Consider the following 16,913-nt stretch of genomic DNA (forward strand, 5'->3'; position numbering starts at 1 on the left):
CTACTACTTACACCTACACATTATTAATTAGGGTTAGATTAGAATTGTCGAAGCCCGGTTACCTGATTCTAGTATCTACCTACATAAAAAAAAAAACAAGAATGAAATGACTATACATCATCATCCTCCTTGCGTTACCCCGGCATTTGGGAGACTCATGGGAGCCTGAGGTCCTTGACTAATCCCAAGATTTGACGTAGGCACTAGTTTTACGAGCAGGGGTCATCCACATATTACGTCACACCAGATTAAAATTTTTGGGCCCATAGGAATTCAACCTTCGCCCGCTACATTTTCAATCCGTTTTTAAGTGTTATACTTGTCGGTGATTCCGTCAACGTCAAGGTTTAGGAAGGCACGCTTTTTATGAATACAGTTGGCCGGTGAGCCCTACAATTTTCAAATCTGCCGCCTTTTTTAGTGACTAGATTTGGTTGACCGTCTATTCTATTCTATTTATTCCGTGGTATTTTCTTTATTGAGGTAAACAACAGACATAGGAAGTAAACTCTGTCAAACAAGTCTGTCAGTAAATAAGAATTAAGAAAACTATAGGTATCCCTTTCTCTAGCACCCTAAAGAAAAGGATGCATATAGTTTTCTTTGTTCTTATTTACTGACAGACTTGGTTGACAGAGTATATTACTGGGTATTCGGGGATTCTATATATTTCTGCCATAGCAACATTAGGTATTTAGGTTACTCAGTACGTCCAGAAACCTCTACATAAGTAGCTAGATTTTGTCTGACATTTACATTAAATTGACAGCTCCATCGTCTATATTTACTCTGTCACTGACACTGCAATTGCAATGTATTCATACAATTCATACAGACAGAGCGCCCCGGTGTAATCGAAAAATCTCATACAAAACAAGTAAAATACAGTTAATATAATTACTGTGGAAAACCTCAAAGGAAATCAGCATTCATTGTACGTATTTTACGCTAGAAATAGGTATCTACTTACCTACGCATTCGTAGAAAGAGATGACTCATTTAACTAAGTACTTTCTGCAGCAAAAACAGTTGAAAGATTTCAGCTCAGTACTAAGACTGCTAAACTAATTTACAATTTTACTTATATCAATAAAATTCGAAGTCAATTCGTATCAGTGACTAATACAGTTTACATGTTATGACTTCACAGTAGGTACCTATGGCTTACCCTTGATATTTCCATTCGCAGCGCAGAATTGAAGTTATCTTATGTTACATGTATGAAACAAAAGAACATCTTAAATTCCATTCGCAGCACAGAATTGAGGTTATCTTATGTTACATGTATGAAACAAAAGAACATCTTAAATTCTACATAACCTACCTAAAGATTTGCTGCTTAGCGAAATTTTTTTACCATTGTTGTTTGCCATTGTACCTACTATAAAATTGCCATTTTTGTTGAACGGCTGAACATTATTTAATGCAAACATCAAGGTGAATCGAACCTTACAACTATTTTTCATTTCTCTTAAAATAGTATCTTAGTCGCTTCATGTGCACGGGGGCCGTTCAGTATAACCAGAGAAAAGAGACTAACAAAGAATGGGAACTCCGTAGTCCAATTTATATGTTTGACTCGTAAAACAATAGATGGCATTACTATACTCTCGCCACAAATGGTATAGTTCAATTCACGAAATAATTTCATTTAAATGACCCAAGTCGTAATATTTAAAAATTTGGAACTTGATCATACAACATTATCATTATATAACACCGAAATTTACAAAAACAATTAAGTATTTTTTTACCAATCGGGATTTTTCGTACAGTTCGCATCAGAGTAAAGGACCCCCCCTAGGAAATGACATGTGTAAGCGTTACATTTTTTCGTCAGCATCGGTAAGAGGATAGTTAGTGTAGCGGCTACTCCCTCTAATTCGCAAATGTGAGGTCTTCGGTTCCAATTCCATGAATGACATATCTTTTTGTATGTTTTCTTGTTTTTCTCTGTTACTTTTTTTATTATAATATTTATAATTAAGAAGAGTAACAAATTTTCTTTATTATAATATTTATAATAAAGAAATATTTGCTTAAATAAACATGAGGTATACAGAAAAAAAGACACTTTGCTAAAAATAAAATTATTTATTTACTTAAACATACATTTTCGTAACGTTTATTAATAAACTTCAAAATAATAACACGAGCTTTTTTATAGTCATACTTGTATGGAGAATTTCTGGCCAAAAGCTGCACTTTTGGATGGAAGCAAGCCGCTTTGCATGGTGATAGTAGACATCATAGTAAACGATTTTTTCCGAAAATATTGAAATTTCATCCCTTAGGAAACCGAGTGTGGCGAGGTGTTTTATGATAATGAAAAAAAATCTATCTTTTTATTGTATCGTCCGATTTTGACAAAAGGTATCTCAAATGAAAGGTATTGCTTAATGTAATTAAAAAAAAATTGAAACAAAAATTATTTTTAAAAAAAGTAAGAAAAAAAATAAAAAACCGGCCAAGAGCGTGTCGGGCCACGCTCAGTGTAGGGTTCCGTAGTTTTCCGTATTTTTCTCAAAAACTACTGAACCTATCAAGTTCAAAACAATTTTCCTAGAAAGTCTTTATAAAGTTCTACTTATGTGATTTTTTTCATATTTTTAAACTTATGGTTCAAAAGTTAGAGGGGGGGAGGACGCACTTTTTTTTCCTTTAAGAGCGATTATTTCCGAAAATATTAATATTATCAAAAAACAATCTTAGTAAACCCTTATTCATTTTTAAATACCTATCCAACAATATATCACACGTTGGGGTTGGAATGAAAAAAAATATCAGCCCTCACTTTACATGTAGGGGGGGTACCCTAATAAACCATTTTTTTCCATTTTTTATTTTTGCAATTTGTTGGCGTGATTGATATACATATTGGTACCAAATTTCAGCTTTCTAGTGCTGACGGTTACTGAGATTATCCGCGGACGGACGGACGGACGGACGGACGGACGGACAGACAGACATGGCGAAACTATAAGGGTTCCTAGTTGACTACGGAACCCTAAAAAAGTAAATTTACGTCTCGCACTGAATAACTTCAAAGAATGACAGACAAAATGTACAATGTCGATATATGAAATTTTTATATCAAAGACACATAAATTCATAGTTGAAAACTAAAGACCGCATCGAAATCGGATTAGCGTTTTTTAAGATACAAGTTGCCAAAGTTGGGAAAATTTGCTTTATATGGCCACTTTGAAATTCCTTTGCCAGAAAGTCAGAAATAATATATTTTTCTTACACCGAAAAGTACATAGTGACAGTACAACTCAAAATAAAATAAAAAATTCCGAGGATATCATAATTTCATGCCTTAGGTTAGGACGACGAGCGTAGCGAAAAAAAAATCTTATTTTTTTGTACGTCGCGTCGTCCGATTTTGACAAAACATATTTCAATTGAAAGGTATTGTTTTATGTAACTGTATATGTGTGTATGATGTCTGTTACAAATGCATACTTATAACTGTAAGAAAAATATAATGTTTCTGACTTTCTAGCTAAGGAATTTATAATCAGAGATCGGAAAAATTTGCGTCATTGCTCGCAATAATGTGGACATGTCTCCAAAATTAATCAAATAATTAATCATTTAATTAATATCTTACTTGACATATAATTTGATTCCTAGTCAATAAATACAAAAGTTTGTTGTAAAAGTATAGATTTATTAAAGAAAATAATCAGTATTATTTTTTCCAAATTTCAGCAGTCAGCAGTACTTAAGTGCTGAAAAACTCCGCTCGCAATCCACTGATCTTAATGAGGCAAACTTAAGTACTTTTATAGGAATATGATTATTCCAGTATAATTCAGAGTTATTTTCTGTTCTAAGTTGTGGGCGATAACCTCAAAATCGGGATTTAGTATCTGCATAGTTGTTTGAATTTACATCCATATGTATAGTATAGGTAAATACGCATACGTAGCATTTTCACGTCGTATTATATTAAATTCAATTTTCGCCACTAATTCGTTTTTAAACTGGCGATATTAGGTACTCACCAGTAAAGAAAATGCCATTTTTAGGGTTCCGTAGTCAACTAGGAACCCTTATAGTTTCGCCATGTCTGTCTGTCCGTCCGTCCGTCCGTCCGTCCGTCCGTCCGTCCGTCCGTCCGCGGATAATCTCAGTAACCGTTAGCACTAGAAGGCTGAAATTTGGTACCAATATGTATATCAATCACGCCAACAAAGTGCAAAAATAAAAAATGGAACAAAATGTTTTATTAGGGTACCCCCCTATATGTAAAGTGGGGGCTGATATTTTTTTTCATTCCAACCCCAACGTGTGATATATTGTTGGATAGGTATTTAAAAATGAATAAGGGTTTACTAAGATCGTTTTTTGATAATATTAATATTTTCGGAAATAATCGCTCCTAAAGGAAAAAAAGTGCGTCCCCCCCCCTCTAACTTTTGAACCATATGTTTAAAAAATATGAAAAAAATCACAAAACTAGAACTTTATAAGGACTTTCTAGGAAAATTGTTTTGAACTTGATAGGTTCAGTAGTTTTTGAGAAAAATACGGAAAACTACGGAACCCTACACTGAGCGTGGCCCGACACGCTCTTGGCCGGTTTTTTTAAATTTGCTGCCGATTAGGTATGGTACGTACGTAATTTAGGTACGGCAAATACGACTGTAATTTGAATACTATCAATGTCAAAATATATATATTAAGAAAAAGTGAATCCACGGAGGTTTTATATCTAGAGAACTAGACGAACTAGTTAAATAAATCTACACTTTAACAAACTTTTGTATTTACTGACTAAGAATCAAATTATATGTCAAGTAAGAAATTAATTAAATGATTAATTTTGGAGACATGTCCACATTATTGCGAGCAATGACGCAAATTTTTCCGATCTCTGTTTATAAGCGACCATATAAACAAACTAAGCCAACTTTGACAACTCGTATCTTAAAAACTACTGATCCGATTTCGATTCGATTTTTAGTGCTGATTATAGTCATGAATTTATTTTTCTTTAATTAAAAAAAATCATATATCGATATACATCGTTTTTTCACCGTTTTGGTGATACGAAAATTTAAGTTTTTTTTTAATCTTACATTTTTTTCTAATTTTTTTCAATATTTTTTTTCAGTTACATAAAGTAATACCTTTCAATTGAAATATGTTTTGTCAAAATCGGACGACGTACAAATTTTTTTTTTCGGTTTTCGTAACAGAACTCGCTACGCTCGTCATCCTAAGGGATGAAATTATGATATCCTCGGAATTTTTTATTTTATTTTGAGTTGTACTGTCACTATGTACTTTTCTGTGTAAGAAAAATATATTATTTCTGACTTTCTGGCAAAGGATTCCAAAGTGGCCATATAAAGCAAATTTTCCCAACTTTGGCAACTTGTATCTTAAAAAATGCTAATCCGATTTCGATGTGGTCTTTAGTTTTCAACTATAAATTTATCTGTCTTTGATATAAAAAAACTCATATATCGACATTGTACATTTTGTCTGTCATTCTTTGAAGTTATTCAGTGCGAGACGTAAATTTACTTTTTTATTTATTTTTTATTTTTTTCAATTACATAAAGCAATACCTTTCATTTGAGATACGTTTTGTCAAAATTGGACGATACAATAAAAAAATAGATTTTTTTTCATTTTCATAAAACACCTCACTACTAGGGAATGCAGAACCGGTACCAGTCCCAGAACCGGGACTTAATTAATAAATTAGGGACTTAATTATTCATATGACCTATTATTTTATTCCGTCCTCTTGACTTCGGCGGCAAGTGATTAGAGAGTCGAGGACCTATACCTATGGTTTTTATAAACAGACAACAAGTAGGCGCGAACAATACTTACTTTTCTATGATTCAACTTCAAATCATACTTATTTTTCTGTTCCGTCGAGGAACAGAGATTTTTAGTTTTAATTTCTTTTCTTGATATAGTTAAATAGTTATTTCATTTTCATACATACAAGGCAACACAATTTTGAAAGAATACTTTTTTTCCATGTATATGTAGCACAGTTTTTTGGAGCTGGCAATTACAGAAGTCCCAAAGCGACTTTCCGGTGCGTCAACCACGCCACCTGGCGGATATATAGAAAAAACTCTCTCTTCGACCGTGCGAGCGCCATGATCTGCGCTCCCGTTATTACGAATTAAAAATAGTTATCGGTGCACCGGCGCGACACAAACGTGAAAATTGACATTTTAAGTGATATTCCGACCAGTGACCTAAGCTTCCGTTTATATGTGACAATCGTTTTAGTGTGAGGATTTTCCCAAAGTGTTTCCACGTGGCCCCACAAGCGCCTCTGGACAAATGTAAGTAGCCTCACCAATTAAACGCCGCTACATATAGTTTTTTGATCCGTTCGATCCGGATTTTTCTTTCTCACGTTGTGTTGCCCGTGTATTTTGCGGTATTACGTACCCATCATTCCAATTACATACGTTTGTAGTTCAATTTTTCATTGTAATTTCCGCCATCTTTGCTCACGGCAAAATGGTACCGAATCCTACAGACGGTGTCGAAACCGACACATCGTGTATGACACAAGATTTATTCGAGCGAGATCTAATTCTCGACGAATTAAAACGAACATTACAGTTCGCAGCAACGAATATAGAACAATTTCGTTCAAGAACTTCCGATTTAACAGCGCACCAACGAAAGTTTACCAAAATTCAAACTAAGATCGAAAAGGCATTAATTAAGTCTAATAGCTTCAACAAAGAAGCCAACATTAAGATTCGAAATGATTTCAACGATTTATATTACGCGATAGTTACGCATTTAAATAACCTAAAGGAGGTAGATGTAGAAAAGCGGCGAGCGAGCCGCATTCCTGTGCCTAGCCAACACGACACGTTTATGAACGACCGTCGAAACTTGCCTAAATTGTCGCTTCCTGAATTTCACGGTGAACCTACTGGCTGGCCCGCTTTTTCGACTTATTTCAATCGTTGGTCCACAACAACAATGCCTACACTGACGCGGAAAAGTTTAGGTATTTACTACTTTCGGTTAAAAACGAACCATTTAATTTAATTAAATCAATTCCCATAACGGAAAGTAATTATTCAATTGCGATCGATGTTCTAAAATCCCGTTATGACAACAAACGCATTATTGCGTCACAACATCTAGATAAATTATTCGATATCGATTCTTGTTCCGCGCGCTCATCAGCTGTTGCTATGCGAAATTTGCTTAATGTTTACCACGAAAATATTAAAGCACTTGAAGTTTTGGAGTTTCCGGTTAAAGAATGGGACTTCGTTCTGTTAAATTTATTATTACGTAAAATTCCCGTTAATACGCGAAAAGAATATGAACGTTCTTTAACCAACCCAAGTGAAATACCTAAAGTCCAAACCTTAATTACATTCTTAGAGCGCGAACTTACGGCGGAACAGATGATTACAGTTTCCCATATACAGTCCACAAAAAATAATTCCTTAAGTACAACAAATAAAAATAATTTAATTTCAAATCAAATTACACCTAAACGGGTTTTAATTACGAATACGTCAGACCAAACTCGACCGTATGTCGATACGAATAAGGTTCGATCTTGCGTGAAGTGCAAAGGCTCGCATGCCCTTCACAAATGTTTGGAGTTTTTAAATTTGTCTACTAAAGATAGATTCACATTTGTTCAAACAAATAACATTTGTTATAATTGTTTATGTTCCGGACATGACTTACGTAATTGTAAATCAAGTTTTAAGTGTCGTAAGTGCAATAAGAAGCACCACACTTTAATTCATTTAGATTCGGACCTTACGCGTACGCGACCCTTCCCGGCGAACAATGAAGCCGCGGAACTAGTTGCCGTCTCGCTCGCTCTAACGGAGCAGTCGCAGCCCGGCGCGGGCGCTGTCCCGAGCCCATCAGCTGTTCACGGCGTGAATCAAAATAATCTAGGTTTAGGTATTGAGCCTCATACGGTGTTACTGTCAACTGCGTTGGTTGACCTTTATTACGAAGGTAATAAAATTGCTACAATTCGTTGTATGTTAGACGGAGGCTCACAAGCAGCTCTTATTACTGAATCGTGTATGCAACGATTAAATTTACCGCGACGAAATGTCAGCGAGCCGTTGGTAGGTGTCGGTGATTTACCGCTCAACCCTAGGGGTACCTTCGTGTGCTCAATTTCGCCCAAGGGCAAACAAAGTCCAAGTATTCCTTTGGAGGCTACTATTTTGTCAAAATTAACCCGTCAAATGCCTAGTGTACCACTAGCACCGTACGGGGAATGGCCTCATTTGCAAGGGCTCGCTCTAGCCGACCCTGAATTTCATAAACCTCAGCCGGTTGACATGATACTTGGCGAGGACATTTTCATGGATGTCATTCGCGAGGGTATAGTCAGGGGCAAACCTGGCACACCCACCGCAATCAATAGTGTATTTGGTTATTTACTAGGGGTAAAGTCAACTTTACTTCTAACATTTCGACTCCACGCCATACTTGTTTTACGTCGTTCGACAACGACAATCTCGAGAAGTTTTGGGAGCTGGAGTCAGTTCCAGAGATGCGGAGTTACACTCCCGAAGAAAAGCTATGCGAATCCTTTTTCCAAAAGACGCATACGCGCGAAGAGACAGGGCGATACATAGTTGCTCTGCCATTCAAGCCCGATGCACCGCCCCTCGGCGAGTCTCGGCAAATTGCTCTAGCACGTTTCCACAAACTGGAATACCGTCTAGAACGAAACCCCCAGCTGAAGGCGGAGTATCACGCGTGCCTCCAGGAGTATGTGGATCTTAACCACATGGAGCTCGCGGACGATAACCCCCCCGCTGGCGCGAGTTATTACATCCCGCACCACTCGGTGTCGGTAGGTACCGTTACTTTCGGTATCAGTAGTTCCCCTTATCTCGCCTTGCGCACAATTAAACAGCTCGCGCATGACGAAGCCGAGCGTTTCCCGCTCGCCTCGCCAGTCCTCCTAAATTACATGTTCGTCGACGATGTGGTGACCGGCGCAGATACCTTAGCCGAAGCCCTCAATCTGCAGCAGGAGCTGATAGGTATTTGTGCCACGGCCGGGTTCGAATTGCGAAAGTGGCAAAGTAACTCGCCAGCCATTCTCGCTGCCACGCGACCGACAGAGTTTCATGGTGAGCGGCGCGAAAATGTTCATTTTGCCGAAATGGAAAATGACAAAGGGGTCAAGGTCCTTGGACTTCAATGGAATCCAAGATCTGACGCATTTAGTTTCAAAGTTCAAAGTTCTTCGCAGGCCTGTACAAAGCGGGCGATTCTTTCCGAAATTGCAAAAATTTACGACCCCCTCGGGTTATTATCTCCGGTGACATTGTTTGCCAAACATTTAATTCAATTGCTATGGTTAGCCAAAATTTCCTGGGACTCAGAACCCCCTATCGATATTATTAACTCATGGACGAGTTTTATTAACGAGCTACCGCTCCTATCGCAAATTTCTTTTCCTCGTCATATTTTCAATACTGACGACTTCGATTCAATCGAAATTCACGGATTTGCCGACGCAAGCAAAATTGCATACGCAGCATGTGTTTATATACGTCTGACGGACAACACCGGGCGAGTTCAAACCTATTTAGTCATGGCTAAAAGTCGCGTTGCACCTCTTCGGGTATGCCTTACTATACCTAGAATGGAATTGATGGGTTGTGTAATCCTATCAAAATTAATTGAAAGAGTTATGCATCTTTACGGTGGTCACATTCACCCCGATCAAGTGTACGCATGGTCTGACAGTTCCGTCGTGCTCGCGTGGCTTCAGTCACCCCCGCACGAATGGAAAACGTTTGTCTCGAACCGCACTAGTGAGATTTTGTCCCGTGTCCCGGCGCGCTGTTGGCGTCACGTCCCGTCAGCTGATAACAGCGCTGACCCGGCGTCTCGCGGTCTGCTCCCCGCCGCGCTCGTACAAAATGACTTGTGGTTCCATGGTCCTACATGGCTCCAACAAAGTCACGACTCCTGGCCTATACCAAAACCGGTGGTAAACACGAACGAGGAAAAACGCAATACACATGACTCGGCAAGTCTTAGTTATGCATGTGTGTCCACATTGCCTCCTTCCCCGGACGACGACACTCTTATAACGCGATTTTCGTCGCTAGGTAAATTAGTTCGCGTCACGGCAGTCATATTTCGTTTCTACAATAAATGCAGGAAACATAAACAAACATTCCCAAAGTACGTCACCGTACCAGAGTACAATTTTGCATTAAATCGACTAATATTGATTACACAACAAAAAGTGTTCGAAGACGACATTAAGAGGATTTCGTCAAATAAACTTCCGTCAATTCGTTTGCGGCGTCTCACGCCCATTATAGATAGGGATGGTTTGTTACGCGTCGGCGGACGTATTCACAAATCACTTTTACCTTTTGAATCAAAACATCAATTGATTTTACCTAAAAGACATCCTCTTACAAATCTTATCATTGACGATGCGCATATAAAGGAACTACATGCCGGTTCGCAGTGCGTGCAAAACTCGCTCTTACAGCGATACTGGATTATCTCTGGTCGTGATATTGTTCGCCTCCGCGTACATCGTTGTATCAAATGCTTCCGCGTTCGACCGACTCGCTGCCAGCCGCGCATAGGAATGTTACCCTCGGTTCGGCTACGCCCCGCACGTGTGTTTAGTAAAACGTCTTGTGACTTTTGTGGGCCATTCTACGTACGCGCTAATAAGGTTCGTAATGCAAAAATAATAAAATGTTACGTTGCAGTTTTCGTATGTATGAGCGTTAAAGCTGTACATCTTGAGTTAGTTTCCGAACTTTCCACGGAAGGTTTTTTAGCTGCGTTGCGACGTTTCACGTCCCGTCGAGGATATTGTACGGATATATATACCGATTGCGGACGTAACTTTGTTGGTTGTAATAATTACCTTCAAGAGTTATATATTTTTTTACGTAATGATTCGGTCATGAGTGCCCTTAATCAACAAACTTTAAAACAAGGATTAACTTGGCATTTTCAACCACCTTATGCTAGTCATTTCGGTGGATTATTTGAAGCAGCTGTTAAGAGTTTCAAAACTCATTTACATCGCGTAATAGGTACACAAACGCAAACATATGATTGTATGCACACTTTGACGTGTCAAATCGAAGCTGTATTAAACAGTCGTCCGCTCTGCGTTCTAAGTTCGGACTCCGCGGATCCTTTACCTCTTACGCCGGCCCATTTCTTAATCGGTGAGCCCTTAACGGCCCTACCGGACGTTTCTCTGATAGACGAGAACCCTAATCGTCTTACACGTTGGCGCTGGATACAGCAAGCTGTCCAGCATTTCTGGCGTCGATGGAGTCGTGAATATCTCCATCAACTGCAACAAAGTACAAAGTGGCTGCAAGACCGCGGTCCCGCCGTTCGTGAAGGTACTGTTGTTGTGGTATGCGACGACCACCTGCCGCCGCTGCAGTGGAAACTCGCGCGCGTTCATGCTGTCCATCCGGGCAGCGATCAAGTTATTCGCGTCGTAACATTGAAAAGCGGGAACACGTTGTTCAAACGACCTGTTGTGAAGGTCTGTCCCTTACCTTTAGAATAAACTTATACAATCGTTACGACTCTTAATGTTAAGTTAAATATAAGTTTCATAAAATATTTTGGTATACTTTCGTATAGTTTCTTTTTTTTTATTTCTTTTAAAAGTCACTCCGTGTCTTTTAAGGTGAGCGGCATGTTCCGTCGAGGAACAGAGATTTTTAGTTTTAATTTCTTTTCTTGATATAGTTAAATAGTTATTTCATTTTCATACATACAAGGCAACACAATTTTGAAAGAATACTTTTTTTCCATGTATATGTAGCACAGTTTTTTGGAGCTGGCAATTACAGAAGTCCCAAAGCGACTTTCCGGTGCGTCAACCACGCCACCTGGCGGATATATAGAAAAACTCTCTCTTCGACCGTGCGAGCGCCATGATCTGCGCTCCCGTTATTACGAATTAAAAATAGTTATCGGTGCACCGGCGCGACACAAACGTGAAAATTGACATTTTAAGTGATATTCCGACCAGTGACCTAAGCTTCCGTTTATATGTGACAATCGTTTTAGTGTGAGGATTTTCCCAAAGTGTTTCCACGTGGCCCCACAAGCGCCTCTGGACAAATGTAAGTAGCCTCACCAATTAAACGCCGCTACATTTTCTAATATTCAATTATATATTAAAAAAAAGTAAAAAACAACAATATAACTGTTTTTCAAACATATTAAAAAAAATCCGGACCTGGGTCTCGAACTCGGGATCATAGACGTGCAAGTCAAATACACTAACCCCTAAGCCAAAAAAACAAGGAGCCGCCCGGCTCAAAATATTGAATCATATTCAGATATGGTTACTCGGCAATGTAATTAATTATTATCTCACTAGACGGCACTTTTAAACATTGAAAATAGCGCCATCTGTAAATAACTCGAAAACTAAGAGGTACCAGCGACGATAACTCGCGTTAAGTAGGCCGTGTAGCATCGCTACACGCACACATCGCTACATCAGTACATCGGTACTGAGTTACATGTCTTCCTTTATTTAGTTTAGTCTATGGTATAACGTAAGCCCTATAGGGGGACGGAAGCTATATTTTTGATGACCTGGGGGAAGAGGGGGGCCCAGATTATGATTACGTCATCGTTATCCGTAGTTATTAATAGGGTTCCGTATCAAAAAGGTACAAAAGGAACCCTTATATCTGTCCGTCTGTCACATTACTAAATATGTGAACCTCTACAAATTATTATCTATTTAAATTTATTAATATTAATTATAGAAAATGGCCAAAATAAAGGGGGGCAAACTAAATTTCAAGTTACTAGGTCAAGTGGGATATCGTTAGAAAGAGCTCAAACTGTGCATACCAAAACTATTTTTTATAATTTATTTGTTGTGAAAATAAAAATGTTTTTTGAAGGGAAATGTAAAAAAATACCGTTCTCCCTCCTCCCCCTTATCTCCGAAGTTTACCATCGAAAATTTATGAAATTTTTACCAAACATGGCTACTATAATAAATATAACAGGAAAAATAAAATCGTACACTAATCTTGTAAGATTTTTTTATTTATACATAAGAAAACCTTTTAGATTTACATTCTCAATTTCACCACCTTTGCGGATGTTTATTCTACCTGTAATTTTTACAGAATAACAATGAAAATACCTGCTTTCAAATAGAGGAAAAATGGTTAAAATCGGTTCACGTAATAAAAATCATCTTCCATACTTTAAGCTCGCGCACATTTGTTTACTTAATTTGCCGATAGATATCGCTGTACCACAGAATATATAATAGTACAAGTACAGAAGGCTCACTCCTTTGATGTTCACAAAACGCCGCCATTCTAAATTCTTACCTACAGTAACAAACGGACCGCACGCGTGCAGACGACATTGAATTCTATTGCGCCGCGCGAAGGTCGTCGCCACTGAATGGGCCGCGAACTCGCGGCCGCCGGCATGTACTTGTAGCGCGGCGAAAGGATCGCGGAGTGAGCCGCCCCTGGCTGTACGTTGAACGCTCATTTCTTACATCGCGTTTTTCCTCATATAATGAGGTCGGGTCAGGAGCGTCCTTACGACATGTCGTAAACTCGGTAAACTATTGAAGTCGAATTGTCTTGATTTTCTTTGGACGTTGTCTAATAATACAATTGTATATTAAACATAACTTGTTGTGTGGGAAAATGAGTCTTGAGCGATTTAGTTGTCTGTAGAATTATACGTATAACATTTAATGATTTAACTGTTTTAGTTTTAAGTTTGTACGGAACCCTCGGTAGACGAGTCCGACTCGCACTTGGCCGGTTTTTATTTATTTAAACAAATGGCGACTCACATATTGCAGTTGCTTGAAAAAACAAAAGAATGGGGGAAGGGATAGCTTTGCTTACTTTTGCCGACAAGGGGGATGGTGGTAAATAATTGTAATAAATCTGCTTCCGTAATACTTGAATGGCCCTAAATACCTAGGAATAGAAATACGTTTATTGTTAAAGAAACCTAATAAAAAGGGATGTATTGCACGTGGCATATAAGGGCCCTTCTGTATGGAAAGTCACAAATAACCTTGTGTCTTTATAAGCACAAAATAAATAGGATATCATTGTGCCCGTTTTCGTCCATACTTTTATTTTATTTTGACGGAGTCGGGAGTACCTAACAATGGATATGTAGATATTCATTGCTACTCCGTATCGTAACCTAAAGTTTAATTAATTTTTGCATAAATAAATATATGCACCTATAGGTACTTACTTATAGACTGACAACGCAACATTATGATGACACGGAGCTTCTTTGATCATAAAATCCCGGAGGCACGAACACGCCATGGCCTCTGCCACACTATGCTCCTCGCGATGCCATGATGTTGCCCTCTCCGGCCACACTGCCCTGCTCGCGCGATTATCGCACTAGGTTGTTGCCGATCCCTTGACTCGCGTCAAAAAACCGACAAAATAGGGAGCGGTGGGCATGACGAGCGGCATGACGAGTATCGTGGCCACACTATGCCTCTGCCTACTTCCCTCGCTACTACCCACGCCGCTCGTCGAGTGTGTGGCAGAAGTACTTATAACACAACTTTATTGTGTGTTGGCTCTTAACAGAGTAGCTTTGTCCTTCAGTAATCAAGTAGGTTTAGGTAGTGATAGTTTGCGTCAAATCCGTTTTGATTTTTGGCAGACTTGTTTATGATTTTTGCTTATTTAACAATTCATGTTAGATTTCGAGGATTTGATCCGTAACTTAAACTTTGTTAATACCGTTTGTCAATGTTGTTTCAGAATATTCACTGCAAAATATTTAAAGCTTAGGAAAAGCGCAGTAATATATTTAGTACCAACCTGCTTCAATGGCCCATATGCCCCATATGTATTATAAGTTCGAAGGAAAAGGGGTCTTATTACAAGGCGAAAACAAAATATATGAAAAACCTGATTTTAAGCCTCAGTATTTGGAAACCAACAATACAAAAGCAGCAATACTCAATGCGATCATAGAAATTAGAACACTATGGGAATATGTCATAAATAATGCGTTCCACAATTATTCCCAAATGTACTCTCGATTGAAATATCCATTATTGTACCAGGAAAGGGAAATGTGCCAAAAGCACAGTGAGAATTTTGCCGTGTATGATAAGATAACAGAAGAGTGGCTCGTCACTCAAAGCGAACCACCATATCAATTATGTTACGACGGAAAAGACTTCATAGATTTTTCAGTAGCTAAAAATGACAAAAAGATCCCCAGGTTTTTACTTGTGGGAAAATTTACAAAAATGATGCAAGAGCCGAACTTAGTGACGAAAACTTTTACTTATCGAGCATATGTTCCTGAATTGGTAGTGCCGACTATTAAGCTGATCGTTGGCGTGCCCGGTTGCGGGAAGACAAGATACATTATCAAAAACCACAACCCGGGCAGCCTCGTGCTCACATCCGGTAAAGAGGCAGCCGAAGACATCCGCAAGCGTATGGCCGAAAATAACGGTGTACCGCAGTCGCAATACAGCCGGTCGTACCGGACGATCGACTCCTACTTAATAAACAAACGCGAGCCGTATACCGACGTGTGGGTGGACGAGGCGCTCATGGAGCACCCCGGGAAACTGTTCCTCGTGTGCCTCTTCAGCCGCTGCCGGAACTTATACTTGCTGGGCGACCCCAACCAGCTCGGATATATCAATAGAACTGACGTAACTTTACTATACGACAAGTCTTCCATGTTCTTCAAGCCGGCCGAGACCTTGAACGTTTCTTACCGATGCCCCGTCGACGTAATGGCGATCCTGTCTATAAAGTGTGACTACGAGGGCCGCGTGTATTCAGCGTCTAATGTTCTGCGTAGTTTAAAATGTAAAACTTTTACGTCGCTTAATAACGTACCGAGATCGGAAGATACAAAATACTTGGTGTTTAAGCAGGCGGAGAAGAAGGTAATGAAGGAAGCTGGGTATGACGTGTCGACCGTGCACGAGTTCCAGGGCAAGGAGGCGGGACATGTAGTGATAGTGAAGATGTCTCACAACTCGCGGGAGGGCGCGAGTGAGTCGCCGCGACACCTGGTGGTGGCGCTGTCGCGACACAGGGACTCGCTCGTGTACTACTCGCCGGTCAGAGACACCCTGACAAAACTCATGTCAACTCAAGTAACGGACGAGGAGCTCAGAAGTCATCAAAAGTCGTTGTGGTCGTATCTCACACCTGTAGTGGAAAGTATCCATATAATAAGTGGAGCGGGCCGAATTGCTTATCATTGTGGCTGTGTTGTGTATTTCTGGTTTTTAACTATTATTGTTTCAATTCTTTGGTTTAAGAATGATCGAAGTATACGTAACAACAATAGGAATTATAGAAATTAGTGTTTAGATAACTAATATACATACTAAATAAATCTAATACTTATTCATTTAATTCAACCTAAATATCAATATGTTATTTATATCAAACACCAACTATTGATAGTGCACGTACCAGCAGTGTACGGAGTATACTAATCAAATTTTAAGAACGATTTTATTATAGGTTTTTTTACTTTACACTAATGACTAAACTATTCAGGAGCATTCCATGGGGTGACCGTGTCCCGTAGAAACGCAACCATTTTGCAGAAATTAGCGTATATGAATCGTAGACTTTACTAACTATTCACTAATCATTTGTCACACACATATGAAAAACGATATACCTTTCTCCATCAGCATAATAATAAAGAAACTTATAGATCAGCGCATCCTGGGTTCTCTTCCAGAAGTTGATTCTTTAGGTGAGATTTTTTATATTTAGTTTTAGCTTTAATTTATTTTTGTTGTGTAATGTTAATTTGTTATACAGGGTGCCCGGTAATTAATGGACAACCTTTTATCCACCAAGAGGGCACCTTAT

The 16,913-nt window shown here is 38.9% G+C and overlaps 1 protein-coding gene across 1 annotated transcript; it reads left to right on the forward strand.

The window, feature by feature from the left end:
* The first annotated feature begins 804 nt into the window (after positions 1 to 804).
* On the forward strand, positions 805 to 16,913 carry LOC125230569. Its single transcript, XM_048135763.1, has 2 exons — positions 805 to 934; positions 14,811 to 16,913. The coding sequence occupies exon 2, from the start codon at positions 14,879 to 14,881 to the stop codon at positions 16,388 to 16,390; it is 1,512 nt and encodes a 503-aa protein (XP_047991720.1). The 5' UTR covers positions 805 to 934; positions 14,811 to 14,878; the 3' UTR covers positions 16,391 to 16,913.

The sequence above is a fragment of the Leguminivora glycinivorella genome, chromosome 10, assembly GCF_023078275.1.
Source record: "Leguminivora glycinivorella isolate SPB_JAAS2020 chromosome 10, LegGlyc_1.1, whole genome shotgun sequence".
NCBI classification, from domain to species: Eukaryota; Metazoa; Arthropoda; class Insecta; order Lepidoptera; family Tortricidae; genus Leguminivora; species Leguminivora glycinivorella.